The sequence below is a fragment of the Hemicordylus capensis genome, chromosome 6, assembly GCF_027244095.1.
Source record: "Hemicordylus capensis ecotype Gifberg chromosome 6, rHemCap1.1.pri, whole genome shotgun sequence".
NCBI lineage: Eukaryota > Metazoa > Chordata > Lepidosauria > Squamata > Cordylidae > Hemicordylus > Hemicordylus capensis.
The window spans coordinates 125,828,579-125,855,040 of record NC_069662.1 but is presented as its reverse complement, the minus strand read 5'-3'; the positions used below and the strand labels follow the sequence as shown (position 1 = coordinate 125,855,040).

The window sequence follows — 26,462 nt, the reverse complement described above, 5'->3', positions numbered from 1 at the left end:
ACCCACATCTTTTTCTTCATGTCAACATCATCAGGAGAAGGCATAACCTCCCTAAATGCCTGCCTGGAGGCAGTGGTGGGCTGGATGAGAGGTAACAGGCTGAGGCTGAATCCAGATAAGACAGAAGTACTTATTGTGCAGGGTCAGAACTCAGGAGATGATTTTGAACTGCCAGTTCTGGATGGGGTCACATTTCTCCAGAAGAACAGGTACACTGTCTGGGGGTGTTTCTGGACACAAAACTCTCCCTATTGTCCCAGGTTGAAGCAGTGGCCAGAGGTGCCTTTTATCAGCTTTGGCTGATACGCCAGCTGCATCAATTTCTTGAGATAAATGACCTCAGAACAGTAGCACATCTGCCGGTAACCTCCAGACTTGACTACAGCAACGCGCTCTATGTGGGGCTGCCTTTGGACATAGTCTGGAAACTGCAGTTAGTCCAGAATGCAGCAGCCAGGCTGGTCTCTGGGCCATCTCGGAGAGACCATATCACTCCTATCTACACTGGCTGCCAATAAGTTTCTGGGCAAAGTACAAGGTTTTGGTTATAACCTATACAGCCCTAAACAGCTTGGGCCCTGGGTATTTCAGAGAACATCTTCTTTGCTATGAACCATACCACCCATTGAGATTATCTGGAGAGGTCTGTCTGCAGTTGCCACGGGGTCGTCCGGTGGCTACTCGGGGACGGGCTTTCTCCATTGCTGCCCTGAGACTTTGGAAGACACTTCCTGCTGAAATAAGAGCCTCTCCATCTCTTACAACTTTTAAAAAGGCAGACAAGACGTATTTGTTCACCCAGGCTTTTAATTAGATATTGTTTTAATTGTGTTTTTAATCGTTTTAACTTTTTAAATTTTAATTGTTGAAATGTTTTAATCTTTTTATCGGTTGTTTTTATTGTTTTGTTGTAAACCGCCCAGAGACTTGCGTTTTGGGCAGTATACAAATGTGTTAAATCAGTCAATCAGGTCAAGTCCTCTCTTGCCGCACAAGCCCTGCAGGCTTTCCATACTGTTTGTGTGGAGAGTTTCCTTGTATATTTCACAATGTCTATATACTACAGGTCAAAAAGAACATTCCAGGAATCAGATCAAAAACTGCTCTGGAGCTTTCTGTTTAAAATCCTAGACTTTCCAAATGAGACTCGAATAATCTGGCATTATTTTAAAGACAACCAAAATCGGAGCTGGGCATTCACTTTACAAAACAGGTTTATTACATATGGTCCCTTGTATATTGGTACAGATATATGATACCTGGAATGGATGATCTTCTCAGTACCTTTAGTGGAAGCTGGCAAGTTGTCTCTCTTCCCTTTAGGCTCTGATTTCAGAAGATGTTACAAAGGCTAGCTGCAGAGCAAGACTCTTTTGTTTCATTTTTTGATAGCTGTGGATCCCCATTTAGACAAAACAGTGCCGGCCTCACAGCCTCAGGCAGCAGATGTCAGTAGTTTTCTCATATAATTTGAACAATCTCATCCTCAGAGGCACAGAGGTCCGCGAGGTGCACACAGCGCCTTTATAGAACGTGTGGAGGACACATTAAGCAAGCTGTGGCAGGAAGAGGTAGGTGATAATCTATCGTTCTCTCCATTGAGTACACTGATGCAAACAATAGCAGCTCTAAGTTGGTTTGATGTCCTCCTAGGGATCATCCCTGAATCAGGTATATACAGAGAGTGTGTAGGCCAGGGATCGGCAACCTTTCAGACGTCGTGTAACAAATCTTCATTTATTCGCGCTAATTTAAGCTTTCACATACCAGAAGTATATAACGTTTAGATTCTAAACCCCCCTCCACATAGGGACAAAGGGCCCCACATAGGAGTAGCCTTGTTCTCCTTTGCCTCTGATTTCCAGCATGCAGCCCCTTTAAACCATCCCTGTAGCAGGGAATGTATGTATGTATGTATTTAATTAATTACTTAAAATATTTCTATGCCACCCAAAACATGCGTCTCTGGGCGGTTTACAGTTAAAATCATTTAGAACATCAAATCAATTAACAATTAAAATCATTTAAAGAATTTAAAACCCAGTATTAATTTTTTTAAAAACTATAAATCTAATTAAAAGCTGTAGCCAAGTCAGAGAAAAAATTCTCTCTTGGCTCTGGAGGTGGCTTTCAGGGTCTGCATGCTGAAAGTCAGGGGCAGTGGGGAGTAAGGCAATGCCCCACAGGGACTCACAAGGGTCAGAAGATTCCTCACACGGGGTTGCCCTTCTTCCTCTTGCCCCCAGGTTTCAGCATGCAGCCCCCTCAAAGCCACCCTCAGAGCTGAGTGCTGCTGCCATTAACTGGACTAGCCATATCTGTGCCACTCAAAATCATTTCACGTGCCACTTTTGGAACCCGAGCCATCGGTTGCTGACCCCTCATGTAGGCCGTTGTGTTATTTTCCCTGCGGGTGAATTGATAGGAAGTATGCAAAGGAATCCCTGCACGGGGGAGGGAAGCCATATGCAGGGGCGTAGCAAGGTTGGAGTGGGCCCAGAGACAGGATTTTAAAGTGCCCCCCCCCGAAGCTCAGCTCATGAAGTAAAGAAATCTTAAATGAGGCTGAATAGTGGTTTTGTAAACTGTGGACGATGCAAGTCATTTAATGGTACTAGAGAGAGACATGCTCTTCTGGTAGCTCCAGGTCTTAACACTCACATCAATTTAGGAGGATGAATACAACTGAAGGAAGCCCGGGCGGGTGCGCAGCTGGGGGAATCAGTCATGTGACTTGCTTCTGGGGGGTTTCCCAGGGCAGTGGGCCCCCAGACAACTCTCTCCCCTTTCCCCATTATAGTTATGCCCCTAGATGCTGCGCCAGTGTATTAGTTCACGTCCTTCACCACTCCCACTAATGGGTTGCCTTCTCCGTTCATATCAAAGTCAATTTGGGCATATTCTGAGCAGAGAATCTCACTTTCCTTGGAACAGAACTGGATTGTGCTGTTGCCCAGAACCCAAAGCTCTTTAAAACCTCACCTCTGATTCCCTGCAACGCCCCGGTCTGATTCACACGTCTGCAAGCTCCTTGCAATTGGAAACAAAGGAAGAAGCACCGTGCAGCTGTCTGGGAGCTATTTCAAGTCATTCTGCAGTAGCCCCATCATACTACACCATCAGGTCTTCCTTTCAAAAGTTGCACAGCCGCCCAGCAAACCTAAGGTCAACAGAGGGCTGCCCATCATATTGGCCAGTATCAGTAAATCATGAGGCCTATTGTTCATGCCAAAGGCTTTCTAGAAAAGATGGGTTTTGAAGGAGGAAAGAGAGGTGGCATCATAAATGTGTTCTGGAAGCTAGTGCTAGGCTTAAGGGGCTGGAAGGAAGAAAGAGTGAAGTCATTTCAGGGAGCAGGAGGACTGGGAATGGTGAACTATTCTTGTCCTGGGGCCCCTGCAAACTTTGGAGATTCCCTGTGTATTGTAGAGCAGGAGGAGTGAAGGTCATGGGCGGAGATATGGAGGGCAATGCCATATGACATTTTGAAGGTACGTACAGATGAGATCTGGAAGTGGCCGGGAAGACAGTAGGCTCATTCTCGTGATCCTAAACAGTTGTGTGAACTCAAAAGCTTCATGATCATGTTCTCATGATCCATAGTCGTGTGAACTCAAAAACCAAGTTAGGAGGAGGAGATATTGTTTGTGTGAGGGGCAGGAGCTAAATAGGACAGGCATGTCCTACCCACATTCTGTCCCCAGCATTTTGCCAAGGGTGGATGAAAAACTGCCTGACCCAGCTCTTGTCTCTCGCATGATGACTCTCCACTCCTCCTACCTTGATTTTGGAGTTTACACAACCTTGTATCGGGAGCATGTACAGCTCTCTAACCCTGGCTGGACACTCCTCCAACCCTATTTAGGGTTGTGTGAATGAGCCTAGTGCATGAGACTGTTTGCATATGAATTGACATACCCCTGCTAACTGGCAAAGAAGCACCTTTTAAAGGGGTGGTTTCCTTTTATATAGCAGGGGGAGAGCAACTGACCCTGTTCAACCCAGAATAGTGTCTCTTCAGCAGCTTTGCTGGTGTCTCTCATTAATGGTTTGCTGCTGTAATTCTCCTGTGAGCCTGTTAGGGACAGGAAGCATCTTCTGATTTATTTTGCTGTGATAAACTGCTTTGAGAACTTTTTTTTTTGGCTGAAAAGCATTATATACACATTTGTTAATAATAATAATAAATAATATTGAGTCAGACCATAGGTCCCACTAGCTCAGTACTGCTTACACTGACTAACAGTGGCTCTCCATAGTGTTAGGGTCTTTCGATGCCCTACTTGCAGATTCCAAAGACTGAATCTGGGACCTTATGTGTGCAAAACTACAGCCCCTTCCCTGAACAAATGATTCATGATTCACATGAATCATGTGAATGAATCCTCACCAGTAGCAACCAGTATTCCCTGTGACAGGGATTCCCAGATGCAGTTGACTACAGCTCCCATGATTCCCACCTGCAATGGTCTTTGGCTGAGGACTATGGGAGTTGTAGTCAACAACTTCTGGAGATCCTTGTTACAGGGAACACTGGTGGCAAACGGTACTGATGGGCTGGGTAGGGTTAGGGAGTGAGCAGCAGCTGTATTTCCTGATATCTTTTCCTTCCTTCCTGGCTGCCTCTCTCACGCATGCTGCTAACCCTTTCCTGAACCACACGGGCTGGTCATTCGCCTGGTTGCATCCAAACCAAACAGCCAAAGTTCCCTTCTCTCAAGGAAACTTTAGCAGTTTGTTTTGGACACAACCAGGTGAACGACCAGCTAGCCAACCAGGGCTGGGAGGGAAGGGAGATCGGGAGATAAGGCTCCTGCTAATTCTCCACCACCACCCCTGAGCTCATTGGTACTGGCCACCACTGGCCCTCACTTTGAGTGGTTGGACAGACTTTCCAGAGATTAGGATTCCCTCGGAATGTTACGGTTTGTACCATTTCTCTCTCCAGGCAAACCAGAGGCAGGCGAGAAGCAGAAGAAAACCAGGTGGTACAAGGCAGAAAAGCCCAGGTGTTCCAGGCGAGAGGGGCTATGAGATGGAGGAGGCCAGGAGGCAGCAAGGGAAAAGTCTGCAGAAGGCACCGCTTCCTCAGTCAGCATCCAGTGGAGCGCTTGGATGGGGGGTTACAGAACAGACCAAGCTCGGACTGCATCTCAAGCCAGAGCCATTGGGCTTCCTGCTGCCAAGCGGCATAGCCCAGAGTGTTGCGGAGCTGAGGTATAAGTAACGAAGGACCATTCTGCAAAATGCAGGAGACCTTGGAGGTATCATGTGACCATTGCTATTCTTCCTGAATAAACATTTGGGGCCAACAGCATGCAGAGCACTGCAGGAGCATTAATTTCTAACCCACTGGCTCAGAGAACATAACCACTGTAAAAATATTACGAACCTACTCAAGTACATTAAATGATCACTTTATTTATATAACACTGTCCAACACCAGATGGCACTCAGAATGATTTGCTTGAAATAATACAATAAAATAAATCAAACCAAGTTCAAAAGTGGAAATGTAGCTAGATGGTTTTTTGTTTTTTTTTAATTGCATTTTCTGTACTGGGGAAAATAGGATTTTCTTACCATTGAGGCACTACCTTGAGAGAAGACACCTGAATCCTGCACAGAAACAACTGAAATTACTGTGTGGAAAATAAAAATCTGGAAAGGCCCTGCATGACGTGCTAAATCATACCTGAAATCGTTAGGACAGATTACAGACTTTGAATAAAGCAAAGTGAACAAAGAAAAGCATATAGTGTGATGAACTGGAGGAGCAAGCTAGAAAGAGGCAAAAGTAAATTTGCAAATGAATCTCACAAAATATTCTCACGCAGGTTTCTGAACAATATGATTGCAATTGTCGTTAATGGCTTTTGGAACAAAATGGGCATTATTCATCCAAGCTATCTCAGTCAATGAAGATTGTGTTGCTCATTAGGGGGTCTGATAAACATACAGTGTAATATAACAACTTGGGCTTGGGTCAGGTGACTCTGGCACACCATACACCCAAACTGTATGATATGTGCTTATAGGAAAGAGAGACTGCTGCAGTTAATGTATCTGCCCTTTGGATACAGGATCACCTGTGTATGCATAGCATTCACCAGAGAATGAAAAAGTTCTCACAGCTTCCTGAATAAAGGGCACCCATTGGTGAATCTGAGGTGATTCCCCTGGAAAACTAAGTCACATGCTCCTAAAGCACTCACCCGTGTGAAAGGCTGTGTCAGCAACTGCTGTTTGTGTCTAAGCCCTGGAATTCCCTGCAGCCATTCACAGCACAGTGCTTAATGTGGGTCACCCATGAAGATGTTCATCATGTAGAAGTTTCAGTGAACTTTAAACATTACAGCCCCACCCCAAATAGTTTTCCTTCTCTGAGACCAACTAGCATGCTTTTCCTATATTCTGCTAATTGTCCATTTTCGGTTTCTTAATCCCCTTTTAATGTTTTCACGTTGGCTGTGGAGACAGACATAATAAGTAAATTGTGTTGCTGAGTCTGTATAGGCACATAATGAGTCAGGATTGTTGGGATGATACAAGAGAGATTGTTTCTATACATTTGTATGCATTTAACCGGTCTGCTCCAACTTTGCATGGGGAATTTTTAATTGTAAACCACCCAGAGACAGTATAAGCAGTATAAAAATATGTTAAATAAATAAACAAACAAATAAACAAAATGTCCTGTCAGCTAGTGACAGTGGCACATCACAGGTTCTGATGGTGTGCTCTTTTTGCCCCTTTCAAAGCACTTGATATAGTTTGTCACCTCTAGGACCAAGTTTTAAATCAGCATGGATTTAAAAATACAGACAAGAACATTAACAGCAAGTCAATTACTGACCATTACCATTTGGAATTACAAAGTCAGTTTGGAATTACAGAGTTTAGAATTACAGAGCCAGTGTGGCCTAGTGGTTAGAGTGCTGGACTAGGACTGGGGAGACCTGAGTTCAAATCTCCATTCAGCCATGAAACTAGCTGGGTGACTCTGGGCCAGTCACTTCTCTCTCAGCCTGACCTACCTCACAGGGTTGTTGTGAGGAGAAACGTAAGTATGTCGTAGACTGCTCTGGGCTCCTTGGAGGAAGAGAGGGATATAAAATGTAAATAATAATTTAAAAAGTCTAAAGCAGTTGTTTGTATCAATAATTCATCCACTACATTTTTGACTGGACTGCTTGTTTGACCTTTAGATATGTGTGGACTTCATTAACAGCAGTTTTCCTAACATGAAATCAGCCAACCGTTTTAACAGCAGTTTTGTAACTTCCAAGGCCATTTCCGCTTGGTCCCTGGAGTCAACCACAATCAGAAAAGGAATAGAGATTTGATTGTATTTTCCAGTAAATGTGCTTATTAATATCTGGAAACAGGAATCAGGGTAAAGCTTTGATGCAAAACGGACCTTCCTCAGCACTGCATAACGTTTTAAGTAATTTTGCTTGGGCTGCTTCCTACCAAACAAGACTTGCTTCTGAAGCTGCTCTCAGCACCTCTAGACTGTTTTGGGTTAGGAAGGAAACTCTGAATTCCTCCTCATTCCTAAGAGAGCAGAGGCAAATTCCCTGAAAATATCACTTGAGCCAATTGGAAATAGAACTGTTCCTCTCTTATCTAAGTGTTGATTGACTGCATGAGGCCCTGATCCAGTAAAAATCAACAGAAAGACCTAGCATTGAGTTTCATGGACTGTAAATCTGCCCTTTTGTTTTCAAGATGTAGCTATATAATCAAACTCATGTTGGACTTCACTTCAAATGGAAACAGTAATCCAACGTGTGTGGTGCTTTCTTACCAAGAAGTTCTCTCTTAAGACGGTTTAAGCACTTTGTGCTTGCCTGCCTAAACAGGCTGTTAACATTCATTACATAAAATATCCTTTGGGGAAAAGACGTTACACAACAAGGATTGGAATAAATTAGGTGGAGCTGGCACAATTGCAATTTACTCAGTTCTAGCTATTCCAGTTTCCAGTGGTAGAATATTAAACATGATTTTCTTCCTGGCCACTTCGCTCATGCTGATTATTACTTCAGATTCAGAACATGAAATGTGACCACAAATAAGTGGAAGTATTCTGAAGCCAGTTCTTTGAGAATTGTCTCAATTCCTGATAATGTTTTTGCTAATGAATGTATACATAGAAATCATTTCACCTTTGAAAGTGGTGGTGTTCTTATATTTAGCAGAGGGAGAACAACCTCACTGGCTCCCTGTCCATTCCTGGGCCTAATTCAAAGTCCTGGTTTTAACCTTTAAAGCCCTTAACAGCTTGGGACCAGGTTACCTGAGAGAACGCCTTGCCACATTTGTCTCGACTGGGACCTCAAGATCTTCTTTGGAAGCCCTGGCTGCTCCAAGTACCCCTGCCATACAAGGTGAGGTGGGTGGCTACTAGGAAGAGGGCCTTTGCAGTCCTAGCACTCCATTTATGGAATCGCCTCCCATTACCAGAACCTAAGGGGTATACTCGTGGGTCAAATGGGCCGTAAGCCAGAATTTGGCTTTTTAAAAGCCAAATCTGGCCACCTAGCTCCACAGTGAGGTTTGCCTGGTGCTATCACTTTGTTCATTTGGAGGCCAGATGAAGACCTTTTTGTTCACTCAAGCTTTTAAAAATTGATTTTTTAAAAAGTTTTAAAAATATTTTGTCTTGTATTTTGTATTTTTTGTTTTGTGTTGTGATTTGTTTGTCATATTTTATGTATGTGTGTGTTTTAATGTTACAGTATTTAATGTGTGGTGAGCCATCCAGATAATTTGTTATGGTTGAGCTAACAAATAAAAGGTTTATTATTGTTATTAATTATCCCTATCCAACCTCAGTGCAGCCTTTTTCCAGTGGCTGTTGCTGGAATCTTTCTAGTGGCCCGGTTCATATGTAACACAGCAGGTCCAGAACCCTGCTTTCCCGTCCACATTGGGGAGAACTGCCTCTTGGTGTGCAGGCTTCTTTCTTGACTGAAGGACAACCCGCACAGCCAATCGGGCTGGAGTGAGGGAGGATCCCCCCTCAACTCCGACAGGCCCAAATTGTGGTGCCAGCATTCGAATGCAGAATGGGAGTTTGCAGCGGCGAAACTCCACTTTGACCAAAGGTTCAGAGGGGAGCTTGGGGAAAGAAACTGCAGGTCCCTTTCTCCTGCAAACTCCATTTCCCCAAATTCGTATGTGGGAAACCGGAGGTGAAGAGACTCCGGTTTCCCTGTATATTCAAACCTGGCCTGTGTTTAGATTCTGAGCCCTTTGGGGACAGGAAACCATCTTAGTTGTTTATTATTTCTTTTTCTATGTAAAGCACTTTGAGAACTTTTTTGTTGAAAAGTGGTATATAAATATTCACACTACTACTAATAACCCTCTCCTCAGATTACACTACAGTTATGAGGAGTTGTACTGAAGATAATTGGGTTCCTTGATTTGTTTATACAGACAATTTTTTTCCCACAGTTACCACCATAAGTAGCTCTACATGCCTGTGTGGTTTCCTTCAGGCAATAGGTAAAAGGATAGGAGAAAGCTCCCTGTGTTTATTTATAGCTAGTAAAGACACACCTTTCACACATATTTGCTCAGTGAAAGGCAAACCATGTGGCATCAACAAAATATGGTAAGATAAAGATTAGTGTACTTGGCGAGAAAGATGTGGGTAAAGTAGGCTGTGGGAGATGTTTCAAAGAGAAGATGAGGTTTAGTAAAGCAAAGCTCTTCAAAACCTAGAATTCTACGCAACTTCAATTTGCTCCACTAAGGGTTGTGCACTGCAGAAGAATGTTCTGGTCAATTACATCTTAAAACCACTCAGGTTTTTTGTGGCATTAATTTCTGCAGTGAGAGTGCTATCCGAGTGATGTGTTGCTATATATTCTGTGAATATGCAAAACTGACCTCAGTTAACTTTGGATCCACATTGGAGTAAACCAGACATTACTTTAAGCATGTGATTAGAACCAACAAGCTCATTTTTAGCTTAATTTCCAGTAGGCTTATGAGATCATCCGACATTCTTTGTGTGTGTCCATGTGTGCGTCTGTATGCGCCCCCCCCCCCACCATCAACTTCGCAATGCCTGGACCAATATGAACCAAATTGGGTACACTTGTATGGACACCTTAATAGCATAGTTTGTGATGATGCCATTCATCCTGATCCAAGATGGTGGACACATAAACTTCTGAGGGACAAGTGAGCTAACTTGTGAACTGCCTAATCGATTTGAACTACATTTGCTATGGCTGTAGGGACACATGGGGATGTCCAAATGGTGTGGTGTGTGATGATGCCATCCACTCCAATTCAAGATGGCAGCCGCGTGAACATTTGAGGTGCAAGCAGGCTAATTTGTGGACTGCCTAACCCATTTAAACCAAATTAGGCATAGTTGCAGTGAGTGACACAAAGAGATGCCTCAACAGCGTAGTTTGTGATTATGTCATCTACACAGATCCAAGATGGCGGACGCATACACCTTTGAGGTGCAAGTGGGCTAACTTGTGAACCGCCTAACTGATTTGAACCATAAATTGCTACAACTGTAGGGACACATAGGGATGCCCTAATGGCATGGGGTGTGATGATTTCATCCACTCCAAGGTGGAGGCTGCGTGAACATCTGGGGCACAAGTGGGCTAATTTGTGGACTGTCTAACCCATTAGAGAGCCAGCATAGTGTAGTGGTTAGAGTGTTGGACTAGGACTGGGAAGACCCGAGTTCGAATCCTCATTCAAACATGAAACTCACTGGGTGACTCTGGGCCAGTCATGTATCTCTCAGACTAACCTACCTCACAGGGTTGTTGTGAGGATAAAAATAAGCATGTACACCACTCTGAGTTCCTCGGAGGAAAAGCAGGATATGAGTTTTTTATAAAAAAATTGAACCTAATTGGGGGCAGTTACAGTGAGTGATACACAGGGACACCTCAGTGGCATAGTTTGTGATGATGTCATCCTCCCCGATCCAAGATGGTGCACACGTAAACTTTTGAGGCACAAGTGGGCCAACTTGTGAACCGCCTAACTGATTTGTGGACTATCTAACCCATTTATACCAAATTGGGTACAGTTGCAGTGAGTGACACACAGGGATACCTCAATAGCATAGTTTGTGATGATATCATCCACCCCAGTCCAAGATGGCAGATGCATAAACTTCTGAGGCACAAGTGGGCTAACTTGTGAACCGCCTAACCAAATTGAACCAAAACTGCAACAGCTGTAGGGACACATAGAAACACCTCAACGGCGTAGTTTGTGATGATGTCATCCACCCCAATCCAAGAAGGCAGAAGCATGAATGTCTGAGGTGCAAGCGGGTTAATTTGTGGTCTGTCAAACCCATGTGAACCAAATTGGGGACAGTTGCAGTGAGTGACATACAGGGATGCCTCAACAGTGTAGTTTGTGGTGATGTCATCCACCTCGATTCAAGATGGCGGATGCATAAATTTTTGAGGCATAAGTGGGTTAACTTGTGAACCGCTTAGCTGATTTGAACCAAATGTGCTGCAGCTGTAGGAACACATGTCCCTACACCATTGGGACACCTCAATGGTGTAGTTTGTGATGATGTCATTTACCCCAATCCAAGATGGCAGTCACGTGAATGGTTGAGGCATAAGAGGGCTAACTTGTAGACAGGGGCGTAGCTAGGGGAGAGGGGGCCCGTGTTCATCCCTCTTTCTGGCGGCCCCCCAGACTGAGGGAGATAATGAAGAAAATAGGGAGGGATGCAGCTGGAGGGTCCTCTGGAGCTGGGGGCCCATGTTCTTTGAACCCTTTCGTTCAATTATAGCTACACCCCTGCTTGTAGACTGTATAACTGATTTGAACCAGATTAGGTACAGTTGTAGTGTTTGTGATGATGTCATCCACCTTGATTCAAGATGGTGGAACCATAAACCTTTGAGGCGCAAGTGAGCTAACTTGTGAACCACTTAACCGATTTGAACCAAATTTGCTGCAGCTGTAGGGACACATAGGGATGCCCCAATGGTTTAGTTTGTAATGATGTCATATACCCCAACCCAAAATGGTGGATGTGTGAGCTTTTGAGGTGCAGGTGCACTAACTTGAGGACTGTCTAACCGATTTGAACCAAATTTGGTACACTTGTATTGAGTGACACACAGGGACACCTCAATGGTGTACTTTGCAATGATGTCAGCCACCCTGATCCAAGATGGCAGATGCATGAACATTCGAGGTGCAAGATATCTAACTTGTGTACCTTGATTTGAACCAAATTTAGTCTAGTTGTAGAGGCAGTGAAAGGGAATAGGCTGATTACTAGAACTTGTTTTATTTGGGAAATAGCTTCCTGATGGGACCTAACCACAGACAGAAACTATGGCATGGAGACTTTAATCCTCTCTTCTCAGCATGGTCCTGATCCATTTTATTTATTTATTTTATTTTATTTTATTTTATTTTATTTATATACCGCCCTTCCAAAAATGGCTCAGGGCGGTTTACAATTAAAACAAAGTTGTAAAACAATGAAAACCTAAAACAAATTAAAAACAATAACACAACAATTAACAATTTAAAAACATTTTAAAACAAGAATTAAACATTGTCCCCAGACCCCAGCTCAAGAAGACACGCAGACTTAATATGGATGAAAAGGGCCACAACTTTATTAACTATTACACAGGCATGGCAGACTGGAACACCAGGTGATTAATCACCCTTAGAGAACAGTGCGGGCCAATAGAAGCAGGTCAGAACTCTGAAGTCCTAGCCATCACCCTACTGGGCGGCACACCCTGGCTCGGGAATGGGCAGGTACGCCCCACTCAATTCCTTCAAAGCCAACCCCCCCTTCTGTAAGAGAGGATCTGGATACTTCTAGGCATTCATCCACCCCGGACCGTGCAGCCCAAAGGTTGGAGAAGTCCTGAAGCAGGTTTCATGGCAATCATTTTCCCCGTGCCGCACAGGCCACAAAGGAGCGATTAACCAATCACCCTTTTACATATTCAAGGGTGCTCACCGATATTCTAACCCTCAAATTACCACCCCGCCTGCACTGTTACTGCCATTGTGGCCAACCTAACTCTAACTACGCACCCAGAACACAGAACGGAGTAGGTGAAAAAAACCGCAACAGTGGCCAATGTGTTGGGAGCAAAAAATTCCTACTCGGCCCCTTCAGGCGACCAGTCGCTAGACCTGCTCTGTACCGGGGAGGGAGGGAGGGAGGAAAGAGCTCCTTCTCCCGTGACTGCCTGGCCCCAACTGAAAAGAGAATGGGGCGGGGATCGGCCGATCCTGGCCGAAACCCCGCCCCTTGACCAAAAGTGCCAATCGGAACCCTTCTTGGGCCTCATTCAGAGAAGGCTGGGACAAACTCCCTCCCCTCTGCACAAGGCCGGGGGGGGGGGAGTTAAGTAATTAAAACCCCTAAATCAAGTTAAAATTTAAAAATTTAAAAACCCTGAAAAGCCAGGCCAAACAAATACGTTTTAAGGGATTAATTAGGATCAGGAGGAAAAGATTTCTATTGCCACCAATGGGATATTTCCCCCACAGGGCAAATTTGGATTCAGCCTCAGTTTGTTATCCATCATCCAGCCCATTACTGCCTCCAGGCAGGCATCTAGGGAAGTTATGCTATAATTGCTATTACCTGATGATGTTGAATTAGAGGTGTAGATTTGGGTGTCATCAGCGTACTGATAACACCCTGCACCAAATCCCCTGATGATCTCTCCCAGCGATTTCCTGATGATCTCTCCCAACATTGGAGACAAAATGGATTAATCCAATGAGGATTAATATATGGCTTCAGGCTAGTAGAGTAGTACTGGACTGGAGTTCTTAGGGTTTTTACAACTGTCTTAAGAAATGATCAAACTGTGTCAAGTTTTGGTAAGTGATGTGATGAGGCGGTTCCCACGTTCAGTGGAAACCGCCAGACGGGTTTAAGAGGGGAGAGCGGGCTTAGCCCGCTCTCCCCGCAGACGAGCGTCCACAGAGCCCTGGGCGGCCGGATTGGCTGCCCACATGACTGCCAGCTCTGTCACGTAGCCGGTGGGGGCTGCGGGGATCGGGGGCCGCACGGCCACTGGAAGTTCCAGCATGCCCTGTGTGAGTGCGCAGGGCATGCTGGAGAGGCCCCCAAGCTGGGAGGCTGCTTTTTAGCCTCCCGGTTGGGGGTCTACTCATGAGTTGCTGCGGCGCAGAGTCGCACCACGGCAACACACTATCCAATAGCCCAGGTTAGCGGAGCATTCGTGAGAATCGCCTCAATATGTTTTTGGTGATTCAGGGACAAGTGGTTAGCATCTAGGAGGAAGATGTAGCCTAGCTGTCTTTTTAGCAATCTGCTTTCATTTGTTCATCTACCGTATATTTGCAATCCATGTTCATTTAGTATCCATGTTCAAATTCAAGTGGCATTTTATGCAAGTTATAGGACCCTTGGCTGATGCTACTGCTAATGGCAAACGAAACATTGTAAGAGACACAGAGCTAACACCACTCCATGCCTTCTACTTTCTGTTCCTCCTTGCAATGCCCAATACAAACAACTGTGTGCTGTGACATCATTTTAAAATTAGATTTATGGTTTTAATTTTTAATGTTGGTTTTAAACGATTTTAATGTCATTGATTTTCGTGTTTAAATGTTTTTAATTGTTTAATTGATTTACTGTTTTAAATGATTTTAATTGTAAACCGCCCAGAGATGCAAAGTTTGGGAGGTATAGAAATGTCTTAAAATGTGTTAAATAAAATAGCTAAAGAGAGGGATTGGAGCCATGGCAGGAGCAGAGGGCTAACTGCCCCTTGCCACAGTTCTGTTCCACAGAGGGCACAATCCAGCTGCCATTTAGTGCATACAAGAGAAGCATGCTTGCTCCAGTCGTGTGCTTAGAGTAATGTTTAGTTTTACCTTTTGTCACAGAAACATATGAACCTAGGAAGCTGCATTATACCAAGTCAGACAATTGATCCATCTAGCTCAGTACACTGACTGGCAGCTGCTGTCTAAGGTTTCAGGCAGGAGTCTCTCCCAGCCTTAACTGGAGATGCCGGGGAGTGGAGTGACTCGGGGACCTTCTGCATGCAAGCAAGTAGATGCTCTTCCACTGAGCTATGGCCCCATCCCCTGAGGAGGAGATCTTAAAGTGCTCACATATAGTCTCCCATCCAAATGCAAACAAAGGTAGACTTTGCCTAGCAGAGGGGACAATTCATGCTTGCTACCACAAGAGCAGCTCTCCTCACTTTACGGTTTACAAAATACCTACATCAAAGGCACACAAAAGGAATTCATGCAACAATTGTATGCGGATTGCAATGTGTAGAACACAGATGGGGTTTCGTCCAGTAAATGTAATAGTCATGGTTTGAGGAGTCATGGCCAAACACAACTTCCCAAAAAATGTTCACGGAGCAAAAAAGCCAAGTGTCCCCAGTCATCACATTCTAATCCACACAGATGGGTTTCATGGCGGCCCAATGGCAAGAAGAAATGAGATTAAGAATCATCTCCCTATGGCTTTATATAGTTCCAGGTAATGTAGGAAAGAAAAGATTTATCTTTAGGCGCTTGGGGAACCCTGTGAGAAATTGCCTCAAAGGTTTTTCCTGTCCTTCCTTCTTTTACAAGTGGACAAAAAGTTGCAATCCCACTTGTCTGCTTGTTAGTATGCAAGTTTTTCTTTGTGCCACTCGTATATAGGCCAACTTTCTGCACCAGTAAATTATATTTTCCCCTGCCCCATTAAGAGCAGGAAGCCTAGAAGGAGATATACATGTGCAGATGCATGCCAGGATTAACTCCTGAAAAATGATTTTTAATGGGTCAATCTACCTTTAGTCGATGACTTGAATATTTTCCACTGTATACAAACAGTGGGTACTAATGATCTGTCTAAAGTGTCTCAGACGATTCAAAGCCTGTTATGATGTTTCCAAAGGATAAAGTGAGCAGTATTTGGCCTGTGTTTAGATTATAAAGCACTTAGAAGAATGCATACAGAAGAGAGAAGCAATGAACCTGGGATTCCTCCCCACTCCCGCCCCTTAAGTGAAGATTTAAAAGCATTTCCCGGTTTAACGCCGCAGTAAAAGCCAAGCAGAAACTCAGAGCAAACATGTCTTAAGCCTAATGCTCAGGGATGACTTTTAGCCCGGGGCTCTCTCTGCAATGCAAGTGAGAAATAGAAAGAAACATAATATGTTGTCGTAATCCTAGTAGATACATTGGGGTTACAAATGGAACAGAGGGCCAACAAACATGGCCACATTGATGTGGTGAGCAAGTGGACTGACAGCATCCCTGCTGCCACATGCTAAAGGAATCATGGGATGATCAGTTCACCATGCAGCTAGAGCCCTGGTCAGACAACGGGGCCATTCACATGACCTACTGGGCGGGGAGAAAGCTTCCTAACCCTTGCCTTCCCCCCAGATGATCATTGTTTCCCTGGTGGGAGCACGGAGCATGCTCCCACTCGATCCTGCTGCTCCGTGCAGCGTGGAGCCGTGCAGATTGCTCCGAAGGTATCCCATAGTACACTGTGTGCCGAAGGCAGTCCACTGGGGGATTACCCCAGGGGACAGGCGCTCTAGGCACCCGTCTCAGTGACAGTGAGAGCTGCAAGCACATGATCCCGGCAGCCAGATTAAGGGTGCGTTTGAGCCCTTAACCTCAGCTAAGAGCCGGGCTTTGGCACAGGGTTTGGCGTTGAGGCACTGCTGGGATCTGCGGATCCCAGCAGTTGATCCACGGATTGCAACAGTTCTCGCGGGCAGCCAAGCCCAGGCTTGGCTGCTCATGAAAACAGCCTCACTATGTTGTGCCTGCATTGAGATGTCTATATACACGTACATGTATTTGTGTGAATGACTGTACCTGCATTTATTTTAAAAGTGAACCTGTGTACAGGCTCCCTAAAATGCAGGATACAGATAGGAAGTGTAACGATGTATCTGTGATCAGCATAACATGAGATTAACTGCACCAGCGGACAGATCCTTACCTGTGGAGACTGTGCTACAAGTGCTGGACATGGTGTGTAAATATGTCTTAGCTTGCAATGCAAGGTGAAATGTGCAAGCAACCGCCAAGTACCAGTAAACCTGTGGCAGTGTAAAAACATAAAAGGAGTCCAGCTGAATCAGACACAAGGTCCATGTAGTCCCACTTCCTGCTTCCCAAAGTACCCAGCCAGATGTCTCTGGGGAACTCATAAGCAGGGCAATAGACTTCTCCCACTAGCAACTGGTATTCAGAGGTATACTGCCTCTGAAAATAAGGGTTTCAGGTTAGCCATCATGACTGATAGCCATCAATTGACCTAGACTCCATGGATTTGTCGAACCCCCTTTTAAGCCACCTAAGTCATTACCACATTGCAAAGCAGTGAATTCCATACATTAATTATGCGGCATAGGAAGAAGCATTTTATGTTGCCCAAAACCAGGGCAGCCCTCTCATGAGATAAGGTGAGGCAGTTGTCTCAGGTGGCAGATTATTAGGGTGCCAACAGTTGGGGTTTGTGATTATTTAGCAAAGCACCAAGGAAGCTGCTACGCCAGCTACAGAGTGCAGAGTCCAGTTGTTGCAGCTATTTAAGTAACTCGCATGGCGATCGCTGTAGAGTCTTAACAAAACTGATTTATTGGTGAAGAAATCTGAGACAGGAAAGACCTATCCTATCTATCCTCTATATAATGAATAGGTGGGGGAAAGAGAGAGAGGTTTCTATCTTCTCTCTAGGAGCAAAGGAAGAGGACTGACTCACTACAGGAAGTACCTGAGGAGTCAAGGCAGGGGTCATTGAGTAGAGGCAAGCAGGGACAGGTAAGGAGACCCTCACTAGCTATCTCTGTTCCCAATGCCCCTAGTGGTCATTAGGATAGTTGGTGCAAAAGGTCAATGCACTGGAACTCCATCTCCAACACCAACAGGGTAGCAAAATGTCCCCTACCATCACCATCAGATCAGCTCTTTGGGACCAATCTGACCCTTACAGACTTGACAAGGAGTGCCTCTCCTCACACTCCTTACAAAGCTTGCAAGACGCACATGGAGAGAAGAGGAGGCTGAAAGCAACCTTCTCTCCTTCCTGTTCCCCATCTCCTTTCAAAGCTTGCAAGGGTGGTTTTGAAAGGGAGCTGCCCTCTACCATGAACCCCGAGTCTGACACAGAAGAGTCGCAGGATCAAGGGGCCATGACCCCTGAGCTGGACACTTGGGGCTCTCAAAGTTAAGTGGTTGGACCCCTGAACCTGACACTGACCAAGAGGACTCACAGGGTGAGGCAAGTTTCCTCACCCCCACCAATGGAAATGCCAGTACCAGCTGTCCCCTTCAACAAACCCTTGCCTGTGTCCTCTGAGTCGAAGGATGAACCCAAAGAACCCCAATCCTCACCAGCTAACCAGCTATGCCGCAGCCAGCACTTAAGAAATAGAGTGCAGACCCTTTAAGACATTCCAGGCCTAGGTGGCCAGATTTGGCTTTTTTAAAGCCAAATTCTGGCTTACGGTCCATTTGACCCACGAGTATACCCCTTAGGTTCTGCCCACCCTATAATAATCCAGGCTCAGGTGCGGCTGCAGTGTAAGCTCTGTATTGAAGGCTTCGGTTTGCCTCCACCACTTGCTGAAGCAACTTTGTTGTGGATGTGTTCTGCTCTTGCTCAATGCTTCTGCACTTCAAAAACACCCTGCTGGCTCCTAATGGACACTGATCTCTGGCTCCTGACCTCCTGCTTGTCTGACGCCACCTTGCCTTCTCCCACAATGTGCTTCGTGCAACACCTGATAGGGATGTGCACGGAACTGGTTTGGAGGCCCTTTATGGGCCTCCGAGCCAGTTCGAAAGACCGGCAGACAGTTCAGCCGGTTCGAAGGGGGGGGGAATCTCTTTAAGGGTGGGGGAGGGTGCTCTTATCCCTCCTGCCACATTCCTCCCACCGGTGCTACCTTTTCAAACGGACCGGTGGGGCGGCAGCCCTTAGACTGGAAGTTGCCGCTGCGCGTGTGAATGGTCGGGACGTGCATGTGAGCGAGCCTGACATACACTTGGAATGGCAAGGGGGAAGGACAGAGCCAAGCACCTCCCCCTCCCTGCTTTTCTCTGTGCTGAGAGCAGCTCTTTCAGCACATGGCATCCTTGGCTGCGTGGCTGGGCTCAGTGGAGGGGGCAACAGGGGGGCCTCGTGCCCAGCAGCAACTCAGCTACTGGACTCAATGGAAGAAGTAGTGGCAATTACCCAAGAGTAGGTGGGAAATTCCCCCCCCCCCCAAGTCCCACCTCAAAAAAGGTATGTTTTAAAGAATTGTGTGGTGGCAAAACTGCCACAACACCAAAGCTTGAGGGGTGAGAGAGTAATGTAAACCCACTCAATTTCTCTTTGCAATCACCCAAGAAGTGATCGCAAAGGGAAGGGCAATTTGTAAAGAAAGCAAATGCTGTTGACCAGGGAACCAGCAATATAAGGAGAAGTGCTGGTCTTGTAGCAACAAGCATCAATTGTCCGATTTGCTAAATAGGGTCTATCTTGGTTTGCATTTGAATGGGAGACTACATGTGTGAGCACTGTAAGATATTCCCCTCAGGGGATGGGGCCACTCTGGGAAGAGCATCTGCGTGCCTGCATGCAGAAGTTCCCAAGTTCCCTCCTTGGCATCTCCAAGACAGGGCTGGTCAAAACACACCAGATACAACAAGGATGTACAGGGAGTTAATTGCACATGGCTTCATGTTGCGGGGTAAATGTTGAGTGAAGCCACTTCGAATCACACTCACGGCATTGAGGGAAGCAGCCCCTCCCCTCTGCTCTCAGGTTTTGTTTTGATGCAAGTTCACATGGCATGCTTCCATGTTTTCCTTCTAGCCAATGGGCGAAGGGAGAGATTACTAAAGAGCTACATCTGCATTTCTAAAGAGAGTTTACCCTCTTATCATGCTAATGATTGTTCTTGTGCAGGTGTTTTCAGAAAAAGTAGCTTAAACCAGCATTTTTAAAAGCTGGAAATAACTCGAGATAAGCTAGAATTTGCAAGACAATTGTGTGTGGAATGGGCCCAAGGATCTCGAAGGGACTTTGGGGTAAGTTTGGCTGGTGTGTGAATGCACACACTCTCGTCTGCAGGAGATTCGGGGTAGGAGCCCAGTCTGTAAAGCCTCCTTGTGATTAATGGCTTTTAGAACTGGAAGAGAGTTTTGGATTCCTTACAGCATGAGAAGGCTTAATTATTAAAAATTGTGTCTGTGTGTGGGGTGAGGGAGGCTGTGGCCCTGAGCCAGACATTGTGGGTTCTGGAACATTTAAGTACCTAGTACCACCCTTGCCCAGAAAGGAGCTATTATAGACAGAATGTTATTCTTTAGCTTTTAGGTAGGCTCTGAGAGGTCAAATGTAGTTCAGGAAAGGGATTTCCCAACTGTTCAGAGACTATAGGGGTTTGGGTGGAAGTTATAGTTTGCCTTCAGGAACATAGGTAGACATCTTCAAAAAAGGGTGTCCCCTAGCAAAAGACTGCTGTAATAACACAATGAATGAGGATAAGAAGTTGCCTACATAACCAGTACTTCTGGTTTGATCATATGAGCAAACAGAAAAGGCCTGATAAGACCTATGATTAATAGGATCACAGTGCACACCAGTTATATCCTCTTTCCGCACATCTCTTCCTTATCAGTTGTTTTTTTTTTTAAGTACATGGGCTTTGACAATCCGGTGAATATATTAAATTAATCTCCAATTCTGCATTTTCTCATATGAGAATTTGGACATACGAAACTCCCAAGCCGAATTAAAACATTTCTACATATCAATGCTTGATAAATCTGCTCTCTTCCCTGTGTATTGCACTGTATAGTTCTGTTGCACAGGAACTGTTGTATAATCACAGAGTCATCACAGAACTGGAGATGGGGTGTCCAGATGTTTTAGGAGTTTGTGAGAACTGCAGGAGCCAATCAGAAGCAGTGTTAGAACAGAGCAGTCAACATTTAGAAGAGTTTGCTGCTGGCCCTGGCCTTCCTTTTGCAGGGTGGGGAAGAGTAGTAGGCATTATAGGAACATAGGAAGCTGCCTTATACTTGTAGAATCCAAGGGAAAGAGTTGTAGTATGCAAGGTCAAGGCAGTGGAGTGGAATCAGGAATATCAATAGTTTAATGAAATAGATATTATGCACAGAAAGGCAAGTGCACACTGCTTTCCAGTGCTCTTGCTGCTGGCTGTTTATTAGCCCCACCTCTACTCCAGGACTACTGGAATACAAGTAACAAAAGCCCCATTCAAAAGCTGGCCTGGATCAAGGAATGGATTAATGAAAAACATCACAAAATTCAGACCATTGGTCCATCTACCTCACTTTCCCCCAACCCTCCCTGGAGATGCCAGGGAGTGAACTTGGGACTTAGATGCTCTTCCACTGAGCTATGGCCCCACCCCCTAATCTTACTGCACTCACATGTAGGCTCCCATCCAGTGCAAACCAAGGTGGGTCCTGCTTAGCAAAGGAGACAACTGATGCTTGTTACCACAAGACCAGCTCTCCTCCCCCGTTCACTTAGTTATCAAACCCAGAAGAGCAGACTGAGCTATGAATCTTGGGCACCACCAAAGCTCCTGTCAGGATAGTGAGGCCCATTTTAGGGGCTCCGAGAACATCTGTCCAACATAACCTTGTTTCTGGCCTTCATGGTGCATATTTCAAAGATAGGCGGAGTTCAACTTTTTTAAAGATGAGGCGTCTTCTGAACTTGAGAGTGGCCCCAGGTTTCTAGTGCCCTTGGCAAACTGCTCATTGCTTGCCTCCAGGTAGACCCCCAGATAGTTGCTCTGTGGCCAGCACATGAAGAAGGCTAAAGACACACAGGGTGTCTCGGGGGATTAGCCGTGGACCCTTCTGTCTTGGGCCCCTGGCAGCTCCCAATTATGCTGACCCTTGGCACTGGCCCCTTTGGAACTGTGGATGTCCTGCCCCATGCCCAACATTATCGTAACTGGACAGTTCTGTTTATGGAATATTAGCTCTCCCCCTTAACATTCTACTGCAAGTTGATGAAAGCTGATGAAGCATCTTGGTTTGCACCAATATTGTTAGCTAATACTGCTAAAAAGGCATCTTGTTTGACCTCTTGTCAGCAAAAAGCATCCAAGATCTTTCCTAGCAAGCTGAAAATGCTGCATCCGTTTCTTAATGTTGGAACCAGGAGATGAGGGTCTCCAATTCAACTGCTGAGAAAAGCATATTTGCATGGTGGGGGCGAGATGCCCAAAATAGCGCAGGTTCCTCTTTCTTGTAACTTCAGAGGGGCAGCTGTGTTACAAGAAGGAACAGAATAAGAGCCTGCGGCATATTAAAGAAGAAGCAGACACTGGGTAGATTGGTAACAGAAAGTTGATGATTCCCAATAATTTAACAAGAGTGAGTTAAAAAAAATTAAAAATCTCTGCCATGACTGGCCTTCTGCTGATCACTTATCTTTCAGCCTTGGTGTTCATCATCAGCAAGATATATTTGGTTCCCTTTGACCAGGTGTTTGTACAGTTCTGAGTTCCAGTGTTTTGAGTTTTATGTCAGAACCCCTAATCTGTAGTAACTGTGGTATGTTTGTCTGTTAGAGATGGGGCTATCATTCAGTAAAAGAACACATGTTTTGCATGCAGAAGGACCCATGTTCAATCCATGGCATCGTCAGATAGGGCTGGGATAGGGCCCTTGAAATTCTGGAGAGCCGCTGCCAGTCCATGCAGACAACATGGAGCTAGATAGACTCATGGTCTGATTCGGAATCAGGCAGCTTCCTAGGTTCTTAATTAGGACCTCATGCAATGTGCAATTGGGTAAGACAATTCCTTACACAACTCTGTAGAGAAAGCCCTCCAAAGTATTCTAAGAACATGAAACAGTAAGGATAATTACTTTTGCCTGTGGAATCATAACACTCAAGTTTCATCCACTCAAAAAGCCAAAGCAGCATGATTCACCAAAACCCTTTTAGAAGCAGCAGCTTTCCCCAGTGCCACCAGTTTGCATCTGACTCTGCCACCAACCACTGCACTAATTTGCACCTGGTGCTGGTTGGTGAAGGATTCTAGAGAAAGACAAAGCAGAACCCTGCCCAGCCCTGCCTTAAAGGCATGCAGACTTATTGTTGCATCTCATGTTGTCTCTACTTTCTCGTCTCTACCTTCCATGAGGACTGAGCTGTTAGAATGAGCTGAGGATAGAGCTGAAGGGAGAAGTGAACAGCTCAATCCTCATGGTGGGTAGAGACCACGAGTAGAAAGAGATTTCCCAAAAAACTACCACTGAAGAAGACTTAAAACGTGCTTGGCAATAATACAGGACACATCAGTACCCAGAATGTTGGGGGGCAATATGCTAAATCATTGTAAACCGCTTAGAGAGCTTCTAGCTATAGAGCGGTATATAAATGTAAGTGCTATTGCTATTGCTATCACAAATCACACACCTTTACTTCTCCCACTTCACCAGCAATACATCTTCAGCATGAACCATTGGATCCAATATTTTAAATGGTATATAGAGACTATTTTTAATGACCATTTGATACAAATTTTACTGAAAGATACAGATCTATTTTTATTTCAGTATTATTATAATGCATGTAATTGTACAGTTTTATTAAGATGTCATTAAAATATCAATACATGACATTTGGATTCTCTGTTAATACTCGCCTATCCAACCCCAGCACAGCATCTCTCCAGTGACTGTTGCTGGTGTCTATCTTATGTTTCTTTTTTAGATTGTGAGCCCTTTGGGGACAGGGATTTATTTATTTATAGCTATATAAATCATTTTGATTGATTGATTAAGTGCCATCAAGTTAGTGGCGACTCTTGAAACTACATAGATAGATTCTCTCCAGGATGATCTGTCTTCAACGTGGCCTTTAAGGTCTCTCAATGGTGCATTCATTGCTGTTGTAGCAACATACTACAAATGTACTAAATCACTTTAGCAGCCACCTAATGGCACAGTGGGCAAATGACTTGACTAGCAAGCCAGAGGTTGCTGGTTTGAATCCCTGCTGGTAGGTTTCCCAGACTATGGGAAACACTTCTATAGGGCAGCAGTGATACAGGAAGATGCTGAAAGGCATCATCTCACACTGCGTGGAAGGAAGCAATGGTAAACCCCTCCTGTATTCTACCAAAGAGAACCACGGGGCTCTGTGGTCGCCTGGAGTCGACACCGACTTGATGGCACACTTTACCTTTAAATCGCTTTGGGAACAGTTGTTGAAAAGCAGAATATAAGTATTTGTCATGTTGGCAACGGTCAAATACTTCTTGCTGTAAACTGCCTCATGCAGCACCAGAAAAGGTGGCTATTCATTTTAACACATTAATAATAAATACAATAAAGCTGGCCCTGACCCAATGGCTAATTTCTTTCTTTAAAAAAAAATTTTTTAAGCATAGCCCAGTTTTAAACCGACTTAGAAATCCCAAGAATTTCAGAAGAGCCCAAGGGGGCAGAGAGCACTTTTCACCTTCTCAGAAACCCTCTTTTTCTCAACAAAGCCAAAGTGTGACCTCTGCCACTGCAAATATTGCAATCACACAATAGTGCCTTTTTGACTCGAAGGAAGGCGTTGCCTAGGAGTTCTTGCCAATGAGCCGCATCCAAAGGGAAGAAAACAAGGCTGGGATTGAGAGGAGACTTTCGCAGGGTGCGCCGAGGTTTCCTGCTTGGCAGGCCACTAAAAGTCTCCCCTGTTCCCTCACAGAAGAGCCTTTGAGCAGCTCCCAGGGACGCCCAGCCGCGTCGCCGCCGCCCCAGCGCACGAACGAGCAGCTTTGCAAGGGCCCCTCCGCTCTAGGTGTAGTCCTGGGAGGAGCGCAGATCTCAGCCGGGGGCAATTGAGCAAGATCCGCCCTCTTGGGACAGGGAGGCCTCGCCCCTTCGATGTGGCGCTACGCTAACACACACAGTTCACTGCATCAATAAAAGCCAGGGCTGAGGTGTTTGTTTTGCTCTTTGCAGCTGTGGCTCAGTATTGTGAGGAGTGAGAATCCCGGCCGGGCGTCCCTTTCTGCTTGATCTCTTTGCCCTCTCTGTGGCTTGCGATGGCCCCGCCGGAGCTGTCCCACAAAGAGTTTGCCAACGCGGGCCAGAAGGCTGGGCTGCAGATCTGGAGGGTAGAGAAGCTGGAACTGGTGCCCGTGCCGGAGCCCTTGCATGGCAATTTCTACGTGGGGGACGCCTATCTGGTGCTGCACACTTTCAAACGGAGCAACGCCACCTTCTACAACCTCCACTACTGGCTAGGTAGGGGGCGCCGCGCGGCCGGCTGGCTGGTGGCTGGGCAGGCGGATTTAGGGGCGGCGGCGCAGCGGGCACTTGCTTGGAGGGGCTGAGGAGCAGAGCTTCTCGGCTCGGTCTAGACACGCTCGAGGTGTGGCAAAAGTCCCGGGAACTGGTTCAGTTGCGGGCTGTTCCGGATCAAGTGATTTGATCGGCGGTGGGGGGCGGGGGGAATCTTTAGGGGAGAGGGCGCCCAGACGGAGCTGGAAGGAGCCTGTCGTCTTAAGAGGCAGCCGCCGATCTTAAGAATATGTGCAGCTTTCTCTTATTGGGAGCGGTGCAATTCAAAAAGGATCCCCCCCTCCACTAGCGCTAAACACATGTGAGTTTGTGGCCAATAAAAGTTTTGCCAGTCAGGGATGCAGCTACTCCCTAAAACATCTGAGGAGTTTCCCCTTTTTACGGCCCCCCGGTCAGAACTAATAAACCATATCTACAATTCTCCAAAACATTTTTCCTCCACTCCCCGCCCCTCCCAGTGAAGAGCTGTTTCTCAGGCTTTCCTTCTGCCCGCACCCCTGCTGACCGTACTTACTCAATAGGTGCAATGCAAAATGCAAATCGGTTTCTGCAACATCGGGATTTCAAAGATACAGCAGCAACCTAGACGGCGCCAGAAACAAATAGCTCGCTCTACCTCCGCCCTCCATGCTGGATCCCGGAGGTTACTTGATGAAAAGGCACTTTTCACATACATGCAGTACTTTTCTTCCTTATCACCAATCAATATACATAAAGAGCATCAATATAGATAAAGAGCAAGGTTGCCTTATTTAGGATGGGACGGACCATTAATAATATGTTTCTCCTTTGGAAATCTAACATGCGGGACAAAGCTGTCACCTTGCAGAAATGCACTTTGCCCCTTCTGTCCCTCACACCCCCATTTTTATTTTTTTTTAATGTTGCTGCTACCAAGCAGTAACGGCAGGGTGATATATGTGTCTGTCTGTCTTCATTTGTGCTGATAGGAAGGAGAGGCAACACACAGAAGTATTGGGAATTAGGTGCAAGGCAGACGCCCAGGCACAACTATATTACAATTAGCACAGGGCGTAGCTAGGGAAAGGGGCCCCCATGTTCAACCCTCTCTCTGGTGGCCCCTCAGAGTGAGAGAGATAATGAAGAAA

The 26,462-nt window shown here is 45.6% G+C and overlaps 2 protein-coding genes across 5 annotated transcripts in view; both read left to right on the top strand.

Annotated features, from left to right (window-relative positions):
- LOC128331957 (uncharacterized) overlaps positions 1-8,817 on the top strand; it is a 34,983-nt gene extending 26,166 nt beyond the window's left edge. For all 3 annotated transcript variants that reach the window (XM_053266070.1, XM_053266072.1, XM_053266071.1), the window contains 2 exons: positions 1,491-1,571; positions 4,949-8,817. In XM_053266070.1, the coding sequence (XP_053122045.1) occupies positions 1,491-1,571; positions 4,949-5,227 (360 nt within the window). In that variant the 3' untranslated portion in view covers positions 5,228-8,817. The remainder of the gene's footprint in view (positions 1-1,490; positions 1,572-4,948) is intronic.
- A 16,011-nt stretch (positions 8,818-24,828) lies between these two features.
- The window catches only part of SCIN (scinderin), a 106,994-nt gene continuing 105,360 nt past the window's right edge, over positions 24,829-26,462 (top strand). The window contains exon 1 of one of the 2 annotated variants that reach the window (XM_053262126.1): positions 24,829-25,296. In XM_053262126.1, the coding sequence (XP_053118101.1) occupies positions 25,095-25,296 (202 nt within the window). In that variant the 5' untranslated portion in view covers positions 24,829-25,094. The remainder of the gene's footprint in view (positions 25,297-26,462) is intronic. The other variant, XM_053262125.1, reaches the window with a different exon arrangement.